At 39.7% G+C, this 10,720-nt stretch overlaps 1 protein-coding gene across 10 annotated transcripts; it reads left to right on the top strand.

Moving 5' to 3' along the window:
* Positions 1–361: 361 nt before the first annotated feature.
* LOC148012634 (pentatricopeptide repeat-containing protein At5g27110-like) lies at positions 362–5,972 on the top strand. 10 transcript variants are annotated; one of them, XR_015689035.1, is made up of 6 exons: positions 362–692; positions 840–1,020; positions 1,164–1,255; positions 1,349–1,541; positions 1,640–4,362; positions 4,606–5,972. XR_015689035.1 is itself a non-coding variant. In XM_087668924.1 (5 exons), the coding sequence occupies exons 4-5, from the start codon at positions 1,505–1,507 to the stop codon at positions 4,165–4,167; spliced, it is 2,565 nt and encodes an 854-aa protein (XP_087525050.1). In that variant the 5' UTR covers positions 362–692; positions 932–1,020; positions 1,164–1,255; positions 1,349–1,504; the 3' UTR covers positions 4,168–5,972. The 10 variants fall into 10 exon arrangements, 7 of the variants coding, with proteins under 7 accessions (XP_087525050.1, XP_087525053.1, XP_087525051.1 ...); XR_015689036.1 differs by having other exon boundaries at positions 4,394–5,972; XR_015689037.1 differs by having other exon boundaries at positions 1,640–4,866; positions 5,086–5,972.
* Positions 5,973–10,720: the final 4,748 nt, after the last annotated feature.

The raw sequence follows: 10,720 nt of genomic DNA, 5'->3' as shown, positions 1-10,720 counted from the left end.
GCATGGTTTGAGGTTGATATGGATAGTGTTTTCCCATCCAGGCCCACCACATTTTCGGGTGGCCTTGTCCCCTCTTGGGCAAAACCCTTGTCTGCAAGCTTTGCCAGTAAGATGACCTACTTTTGCAAACATTTGCATGTGCAAGGTTTGGACCTTTGACTTCAGGGATTACAGAACCTGTACCTTACCAATCCACCATCTGGACATGTGAAAAGAAGCCCGTCATTATGTATTTTAGTTTGACGGACAAAGGCTACAATGGCCCAATGTCTGATGCCCTAGTCTATAACCAGCCTAACTCTCACTTAGTAAAACAGACCATTCCGATGGGTTCTTGTAAAGAAAGCATCATCAATAGAGTACAAGAAGAGTGGTTCTCCATAAAAAAGAAAGCATCATCAACATGCAATTATAACCCCAAGTGACGCTTACAAACCTTGATACAGCGTCCTGACAATCTTGATTTATTTGGTTTTGTAAGTCCTAGATGGACATGGCTCCAAAATTGACTGAAGTTTATGAAGAACAGAGGAGGGTGTAGCAAGTCATGGCTCCTCTGTCTGATTCTTCCCCGTTTGGCAGGCTTCATAATACTGGCCATGGCAGCTCTGCACTCGTGAAAAGGCCATCAGTAGCAAAGAATTTAGTACCAATCTCTGGAATCAAGCAGGGGACCCTGCATCTGTATACAGGTACCCCTTGTGAACGGCTCTGTTTGGCCTAGGGTTGCTTCCCATGCGAGGTCTCAGTAATCGGTTAACTTTTTGATCAGCAATTTAACCTTAATTAATTTAATCTAGGCCTGCAGACGTTCACGCATCCCATTGATCTATTTGCAGGCATTTGCAGCTGTTACCAGAATTCTTATAAGCTCCTTGTTACACATATTTGTCTCTGATTTCGACAAGCATGGATTCTGTTATACTAGCAGGTACCCTGCACTCGTGAAAAGATCACCGGCAGCAAATAATGCAGTATCAACTTCTGGAATCAAGCAGGGGACTCTGCATCTGTGTAGAGGTACCCCTTGTGAACGGCTCTGTTTGGCCTGGGCTTTTCCATGCCAGGTCTTAATAATCGGTGAACTGCTTGGTTAGTAATTGAATATTAAATAAGTCAATCGAGCCCTGCAGACGTTCATGCATCCCTTCATCTATCTGCAGGCATTTGCAGCTGTTATCAGAATATCTCATAAGCCCCTTGCTACTCACATTCATCTCTGATTTGAGAAGCATGGATTCTGTTATACTGGCAGGTACTGTTGTATCTGAATCTGTACCGAATTGGATCAGCATTTATTTTGCAAGGTTCAATGTGGTTTCTGAGCCTCCCCTTTTTCCCTATGCAGGATGTTGAGTCAGTTCCAGAAGTCTATTTGCAGTTTATTGGAGCCTCACATCGCTGATTCAGTGGCAAGAGGCTGAAATGTCTGCATTGGTTGAGCAAGGATGTTCTCGCCGATTCAATGTCAAGAGGCTGAAATGTCTGCATCACTAGAGCAAGCATGTACTCCTACATCTTTCTGAGAACCACTCAGACAAGTATGCACACTTCCTTTTTTGGCTTGATGTTGTTGTTTGACTGCCACATATAGGCTGCTTTCTAGGTTTTCAGTTTTCTATCGACATCTTCTTCTCAGGATGGATGGAACGTTTGCAGCAGCCTTTTCTAGGGCATTGCAGACTGACTACAGTTACAAATGTCTGGGGGGATATTCCAAGCCTTATTCACTCCAAAATTGATGAACTTTGTAGGCAAAACCAGTTAAAAAAAGCTGTCTATCATTTGTATGCTATTGACCCAAAAAGCACTTATACAAGCAACAAGACATACCGATGTCTCATAGAATGTTGCAGCAGTGTAGGGTCGCTCAAAGAAGCAAAACGTATACACCAGCATATCACAGAGAGTGGATCATCTAAGTATTTGAGCCACTATATCATTACCATGTACATAAAATGCCGAAGTCTACAGGATGCAGTGTTTGTCTTCAATACACAGGCACATTCCCATGTCATCAACTGGAATGTCATGATTTCAGCACATGCAGAATTGGGGACCGTGGAGGATGCAAGAAAGGTGTTTGATGCAGCACCTTCTCAAAATGTTGTTTCTTGGAATGCCATGATCGCAGCTTATGCCAAACATGGATGCAGTAAACAAGCGTTTGAACTCTTTGAGAAGATGGTCTTCAAACGGAAGTGGCTGCCAACAAAGAGCACATATTTTAGCCTTTTGAAAGCATTTGATAGCCCGGTTGCTGTTGAGGAGGGCAGATTGGTTCATGCGTACATTGTATGTAAAAATCTTGAGTCACAATCAGAGATTGCAAGTGTGATTATTGACATGTATGGCAGATGTGGCTTTATTGATGAGGCAGTCAAAGTGTTTGAAAGGAGGCGTACTAAGAATGTTTCATGCTGGTCATCATTGATATCTACTTGTGTTCAAAATGGAAAGTGTGAGGTTGCTATAGGTTTGTTTAGACAAATATGTGATGAAGGACTGGAGCCAAACACTGCTATCTTTACTAAAGTTTTAGATGCTTTGACCAAAATGGGTTGTTTAGAAAATGGCAAGATTGTCCATTCTCTAATCATTGAGAGTAAGTTAGAGGTGATTGTAAGCATTTGTAATGCTCTTATCCTGATGTATAGCAGAAGCAGATGTGCTGATGATGCACTTAAGGTTTTCGATAAAATGTCTGAGCAAGACTCTCTCTCATGGTCCCTGATTATCAAAGTGCATATTCAAAATGGTAATGCGAAAGAGGCTGTCAGACTATTTAAACAGATGCAGTATGCAGGCACCAAGCCGACTGAGTTTACATTTAGTACTGTTATTGATGGTATTGCTAGTTCAGAGCTCTCAGCTGGTCATCTGATTCACTCCCAGGCTGCTGATTATGGGGTAGAGAGTAATGTCGTGGTGAACACTGCCCTCATTGATATGTATGCTAGATGTGCATGTCTTTTCGAAGCACGATGGCTTTTTGAGGAATCTGATGAGAAAGACGTTGTGTTATGGACAAAAATGATTGCGTTGTATTGTCGCAGAGGTGATTTTCAGGGGGCTTTTGACCTGCTGGAGAGAATGGAGTATCATGGAGTGAAACCTGACCAACTGACATATGTAACTGCTCTCTCTGCATGTGCCAGTCCTGCTGCTTTGTCAAAAGGGGTGCAGATTCATCGTTGCCTAAAAGATGAGGGTTATGAGACCAACAATGTTGTAAGAACTGCACTCATAAACATGTACGCGCGGTGTGGTTGCTTGAATGTTGCTCGTAAGATGCTTGATAAGTTTCCCAAGAGGGATGTTATTGCTTGGACTGCAATGATAGCAGCTTACTTGAGGGATGACAATTATAAAGAGGCACTACAGCTTTTCAATAACATGTGTACAGAAGGTGTGCAGCCAAATCAGGTAACTTTTGCCACAATTGTTGATGCATGCACCAAATATGCAATGTTAGAAGATGGAAAGATGATTCACAAAAAGATCATTGATAGTAGGCATGAATCTGATGCCACCATAGGATTGTCACTGATCAATATGTACATCACGTGCGGGAGTCTGCAAGATGTGCAGACAGTCTTCAGCAAAATTTCCGAACCAGATGTCCACTTATGGAATTCGGTGATTGCAGCGCACATTCAGTTCGGTAAAAGCAATGAAGCCCTTCAGCATTTTGAAAAGATGTGTGAGCAGTCGTCAGTGAAGCCAAACCAAGTCACATTTGTCCATGTTCTTTCTGCATGTAGCCATGCAAATCTAGTCGATGAAGGTATCCAGTATTTTGATTTGATGAAATTGAAGTATGGTATCAACCCAATTGCAGAGCATCATAGCTGCATGGTTGATCTCCTTAGTAGAGCTGGCCGGCTGGAGGAGGCAGAGCACCATATCAATGAAATGCCGTCTGAACCAAGTGCTTTTGTTTGGATGACCATGCTGAATGCCTGCAAATTGTGGGGCGATGTAGACCGAGGAGAACGAGCTGCAGAAAGGGTATTGGACCTGGATTATAAGAATGATGAAGCTTATAAGCTGCTAGCTAGCATTTACAGTTCAGCTGGCAGGGAGCGGGATGCTTTGATCATTGAGAAACTTAGGAAGGCTAAGCAAGGGCTTGCTTCTGGCAAGATGGAACAGGCTCGTGTCTAAATGAATGCAAGGAGTGGGAAACATGGAGTGTGGACGTTTTCTCTATGAAAACCTATCATCTCAACCCTCAGGTAACATTCCATTTTTGCTTGCTTCTGGCAAGATGGAACAGGCTCGTGTCTAAATGAATGCAAGGAGTGGGAAACATGGAGTGTGGACGTTTTCTCTATGAAAACCTATCATCTCAACCCTCAGGTAACATTCCATTTTTGCTTGTTCACACCAGTAATTGCTTCACTTTGGAGTGGGGCAGTAGTGACAAGGAGTCTGAACAGATTGTCACAGATAGCTTTAATGGCAACCAAGGGAAATAAAGGAAGATGAACTTCTCCCTGAGTCTAGTTCTCACAGATGAACTCTCTCTCAGTCTAATTTCTCTCATGGCCTTCAATTTCTTGTTTGTTTTCTTTAATTGTGTCACATGTATGCTTTTTGCAGGTGGGACAAGTGATCATAACACTGGGGTTTCATGGCATTATTTGAGAGTTTTGTTAAGGTGCAGGGAGTACTTCTGCAGGATGATGGCAAGGCTTGAAACAGGCTCACAAGGGCGATTTGCATGATTCAGTTTGTCAATACTCAAATTGAGTGGTTACACAGCCATAGCAACTGCAAACTGTGTATTCCTTGTCAGTCCGGCCATAAGGGTGGAACTATAAGCACAACAATTTGGGCTGGACTGGAATTATGTAAAATTTGGTATGTGGCAACACAATGGTATTGGACACATTTGTATGGGTGGTTTTAACTGTGATTCACAAAAGGATTTGGGCGGCCACATTAAGGGTTCTTGCATTAATGTATTTTTATGGTCGAGGTTCTGTCATCAAAGGCAAAGGATAGGAAATATCCTTGAAGTTACGGATTTCTTTGGCCATTATTGAGCTTTTGTTTTCTTTGATGCTCTCCTTCCTTCAGGTAGGTTCATGCAGAGGCGATAGACATGTCGCAAGAAAATCTTGCCACTTAGAATGAAGGGTTGATTGATGAGGGCTGAGGCCAAGGACCAGAAGGCAGACAACCAGAATCAAGTGGGTGGGTGACAACAACAGAAGTTGGAAGTAACCAAGCAGTAGCGGCTAAGCCAATAGATATCATGACGAGTGGCAGTGCCAAGAAGAGAGTTCAAAGCCAAGAAGCCCAAAGCAACCCTTGGGAGTGTGGAACAGTGCAATACTAGTAAAGGGCCCCCCTTTTTTTAAATGGGATTGCCACATGATCTAGCATACATCGAGGTTAGACGGAGCCTGAGCACAATATTCATAATGTGCACACATGACCAACCATGGTCTTGTGAGAACTTACCATGGTCATTTGAATGCTGACATGGACGAAAAATATTCTGGAATTGCCAGTCTACTGGACCTGCCCCGATAACTGTGGGGAATTCTTGTGTTAGTACCTTAAACCATGGTTGACAGGTAAAGTATGTCCACGTGTGAGCTTTATTTCAAAAATAAACGTTGGAAACTACTTTTTAAAGGAACAGTTTGCTTATCAGCTTCACTTAAAATGGTTGACTATAATGGCGTCCATGCGTGCCAAAAAGCAGTTCAGTGAAACCAAGGTTTATGTAACCTTCACCTTAGAACTTCCATAGTTGGTGGGTTTCAGCCTAGCACAATTTCTCTGGGAGCTATTCTGGGCTTGAGCCTTGGGTCTTTGAACTTCAAGCATCATCACTTCCACTGTACTTAGTCTGGGTTAGGAGATTTTTGGACTCCACCCTGATCTAAAGCCCTTGGAATCATTGGAGCTCGCTTCTTGTATTATTCTTTACATATTTACATGCTGCATGGTTTCTGCCTCCATTTTGTTTCATTTATTTATGTCCATCTCTGTGTGTTATAGATTACACTATGCTCAACAGTTAGTGTCATTGTCAGTGTGATATTCAAGGCACTAACCCACCTGAGTTGATGGCCAGCACTTTGCAGTCCCATTTCATCACACTTTCTACCTTTGGTGATCCTGCCAGGGGAATGTCCAAGGGTGGTGGACCATCTTGACAGTGGGAGAGCATAACTATGGTACCGGTGGAGGACTTAGGGTAGGGTGATCTCAGTCATAGCTTGTAGTTCCAAACTTGACCAAGGAAGTAACAAAAAACTGCTTATGAGAAAAAACACACTGAACGAGAGACATAGAATCTATGAGATGAAAATTGTGAAATAGCTTAGATAAAAAAAACCAGAACTTGCAAGGAAGAAGCTTGTGCGTCAACCTACTAATTTCTAATTGTGTCTATTTGGAACTAACTTTCTAGAATAGCATGTCAATTCTACAAGCAAATCCAGCAGCACTATGTGCACACAATGTTATTGTTGAACCTTGTTCCCACAGACCTCCACATTATAATGATAGTCATATGAGCAGGTCGATAATGCTGCCTATCTTTTCCTTCAGCCACTTCACTTCAGCCTCCTCATTTGTACTTTTCAATTTTACTTTGACCTGCATATGATATTTCCGATGATTATACTAGGAGTACTTGCACATTAATTTATGACAATGGTGGTAATAATGACTCAAATTGTTGGCGAACGGCTGCTATTATGTGTGTTCCACCAATGAGTCTAACAAACAATAAAAAAGAATAAGACAATAGTGCTACACTTGAGGATATGCCAAAACACGAGACAATCACATTCACATAATTATGATATGTGCAAATACAATTGATTATGTTCTTTTCTGGTGAAAGTGACTAGTGATGTTATGAATACTAATGTTTTTTATATGGATCTAAGGAGATTGGCTTAGATGATATTCAACAAAATTCCTTTTGATATAAGGACATTTTAGATTCTTGTTGCAATGGAGCTGTGCAAAGGCAACACCATCACAAGTTTTTTCATTTTAACATTTCTTTTACCTTAGGTGCATTTTTGTTCTAGTGTAGCTTGAATAGGTGAAAGCCATCAATATTCTATTTACTATACCATTATGTGTGAATGTCGAATGTCATTGGATTCCACAGTGCTAGAGCTTTATATTGCTATATACCAATTGTGTTTTTGTGTTTAAGAGGTTTTATTGTGTACCTTCTAGTGCAAGTGAGTGCACTATTGTTGCTTGTCGATAAGAATTGTTTTAGTATAATGTAATCTCCATTGAATCTCCTACCCAAAGTCCAACATATGCATCATTCATTACAATAGTTGGTATCTATTGATCAAGAGTTGGTGCAACATGAGCTCACAATAAATACAAAAATTGCTACATTTAGTTTAATACCTTGGACCTAAAGCAAGAATCGATTCTTGTTTGAGGGCATGTATATTCACCAACAATAGGCACAACTAGGTTCTTCAAGCACAAATCCAACATTCACTTCATGAACAAATATATTTTCAAGAAGGGTGTCTTGAAACTTAGATCTAGATGACAACAGACTATAGGTAGTGCCAACATTGACTACATACTTCCAGAGACCATTATAATATCATTGTAATGATACTAATGAAATAGTGTTCACTAACTCGTATAACATATGCTTGTACTAGGTTCAATAGCAGTATTTTCAAACCACCACTGAGAGTGCAATCACGTTATATCAAAGCTCACGTTAATTAAGAGGTATTTATCCACAACATGTAACTATACTTATATTGAGCAATTGTTGGAGTATGGAACAATCCCAAGTCTGAAACATTCTTCTAACAACCCACTCTTGTCCATCAAAGTTGACTACACATAGAAAGTAATATCATGTTCTTTTACCATAATGGTTGTCTCCAATATTGACTAGATTGTCACCCATTGCATACAATGCAACATATTTATAACGAACCAAAACAACAATAGAAAATCATACCATTGATCTCAAGGGCTTCACTTAAAAGACATGCAAATAAAGCACACTAGTTCAACAAGAAGACTTTCTCGAAGGTAGGATTGAACTTGTTGTTATACCTCATCATTGAATTGCCCTCCTTGAAACCTTTGTCCTCATATCCCTAATGCATCCCTTCTTTCCTCTTGTTTTGCACCTTCTCATAATGCTCTAAGACTAGTCTTCATCAGTCTACATCTCTTATAGTTGCAAAAGTCTCTCTTAATATGCATCGTTGGTCCCTTTGTGGATCTTCATCAAAAATCTCAAAGAGGGAATCAAAATTTTGATGGGAAGGAGAGCCTCCTTACCAAATACCAATTTGAGCCACTCTTCATAGTAGTTTTTTAGGTCCACAATGCACTTGGTAACCCAAGTCCCAAGACTTCTTCTTCTCCATGGTAATTTTGGGCAAGATACAAATCAACTCTCCATTGAATCTCTCATTCATGCCATTATACTACAGAGGATAGTAAGGAGTAATATACTTGTGATTATTACATGGGGTAGAAAGGAGTAATATGCTTGTGTTGATCTTCATCTTCTCACATAAGTGATCTACCAAATTCCCTGAAAAACTAGGCCCTCTCTTAAATGGAATTTCTACAGGTACCCCAAACTTACAACATATATCCTCATACATAAGTTTTCAATTCCTTTCTTCGTATCGCCAATAGTGACTATAGCCTCCACCCATCTAGAAATATAATATGTTGTCATAAGTATATATACCCTCTTTCAGACTATAGTGGATAGGGGTTTGAAAGGATCAATGCCCCACTTCTCAAAGATATCATAAGCCAATATAGAACTCTTGAGCTTACATTTCAAAACCTCCTATACCTGCCCTTTCACATTGTAGACATGACTTGCACCAATGGTTAATGTCCTTTTATAGACTAGGCCACACATATCCTTATTGTAAAATCTTTTGAAGCGTGATTTTAGCTCATGGTCCTCCTCCAAAATCTTGTAGATTTCCTCTTTGCATCGTAGTCTTCTCAAAACAAATCTACTTCTCTCATGAATAAGTTGTCATTTTCTATGAGATGCTTTCTAGCCTTCTAGATAAATGACACTTCTTCTCCTTCTCCACTATTTTAACGACCACACATATAATAAGGAAATACTTCTATGAGGCTAATGACTCTCTCCCTTGATACAAAGGAACTTCTATTGAAGCCACAAATATGATTGTAATAACCTCCTATGGAGTGCCATGAGCAATTACATTATCCTTTCTATCAATTTACCTTAGGCTCTAGGCTTCAAAAATTTTCAAATGTCTTCTTATCATGTTACATCTCAATTTCAAACAACATTTTTTCACTTGCCATAGCACCAAAACCTACTTCATAACTATCAAAACATCTTGTTTGCTCTTTAACCTCTTTCTTTCAATGTGGCGAACCAATGATAATGCCCTTTCTAGCATATGCCTCATTGTTATCTTGCTATTCTATCTTAAATACTTGTTTCTTATCAACTTCCCATTAGGGTTGTATAACGCAATGGCTCTTGAAGCATTCTAATACTTCCTTCTATAGAACCAATCAAAGAACAAGGTAAATACTCCTAAACATTAGGCGGTTTGGGTTGGTGGTTTTTGCACTTCCCTTTCCTTGATCATTCTTGGATTCTCCATGTAGGTAAGCATGTTCACCAAGGTCTCTCTAGTGTTGTCCTTACTGCGAAAGAAAACAAAACTCTTCCAATTTTACTGCCCACTTAATCAATCTCGTTGACATCTTGATATTGTTTATCAATTGCAACAATAAAGAGTAACTTGTCAAGACAAGGAATGGCTTGGGCAAGGGATAAACTCAACGCCTTCGACAAGAAAACATCACATTAAACATGATATGCTTTGCTTTATAAAAATTTCTCTTTGCCATCAAGGGGGTATAATGTAAGTCCTCTTGAAATGTCCTAATGCATCCTTCTATATAACCCATCAAAGAACAAGGAAAATAATCCTAAATGCTAGGTGGTTTGGTAGTTCCATTTCCTTGACCATCCTTGGATTCTCCCTGTAGGTAAGCATCATTGCCAAGGTTTCTTTGGTGCTCTTCTCTACTGGAAAAGAAAATTGAAACTCTTTCAATTCTCCTACCCATTTAATCAATCTCTTTGACAACTTGGTATTGCTTATCAATTGTAGCAATACTGAATAACTTGTTAAGATAACAAATGACCTGAAGCTCAAAATCATTGCCAATAAAACATCATACAAACCATGATATGTTCCACTTTAGAAAAAATTCTCTTTGCCTTGGTCATCACCTTGCTAGTCAAATAAATTGGCCTCATATACTTAGAAGACTTTTGCTTCTAAAATAGAATTGCTCTAGTTGCATTTGTTCTAAATGAAGGGTTCACACAAAAAAAATTGTCCCAATCAAGAGGTTGTAAGCTGTTTAAGGTCCTTAACATTTCCTTTACTTACAATAACACTTTCTCACACTCCTCCTTTTATACCAAAGGATCCCACCTCATCGCTTTCCACCTTAGAGAACTTCATTGTTTCTCTTTGTTATTTTTACTAGCTCTTTAGAGTAGGGCAATTGTAGCTTCTTGTTAGATTTACTACACTCTTATCGTCATCTTTTGCCTTAATAGCATTGGGTCAATCTTTATAGCATAGTCATTTGCTCTACTTGTTAATTGTTCCAATCTAAGCAGCATATATTGTAGAAGGGAACTTAGGGGTTTTTTTAG

Source organism: Lygodium microphyllum, chromosome 27 (assembly GCF_053477565.2).
Source record: "Lygodium microphyllum isolate KBCC chromosome 27, Lygodium_microphyllum_v1.1.10, whole genome shotgun sequence".
NCBI lineage: Eukaryota > Viridiplantae > Streptophyta > Polypodiopsida > Schizaeales > Lygodiaceae > Lygodium > Lygodium microphyllum.
The sequence above is the reverse complement of the archived record's forward strand: the minus strand, read 5'-3'. Positions and strand labels throughout refer to the sequence as shown.

What these genes read in the sequence shown, in the direction of transcription:
- LOC148012634 (XM_087668924.1), top strand. Translation starts at nt 1,505, where the DNA reads ATGTACTCCTACATCTTTCTGAGAACCACTCAGACAA. An exon ending in TCTGAGAACCACTCAGACAA is followed by an intron (nt 1,542 to 1,639) that starts GTATGCACACTT and finishes TCTTCTTCTCAG; the next exon opens with GATGGATGGAACGTTTGCAG.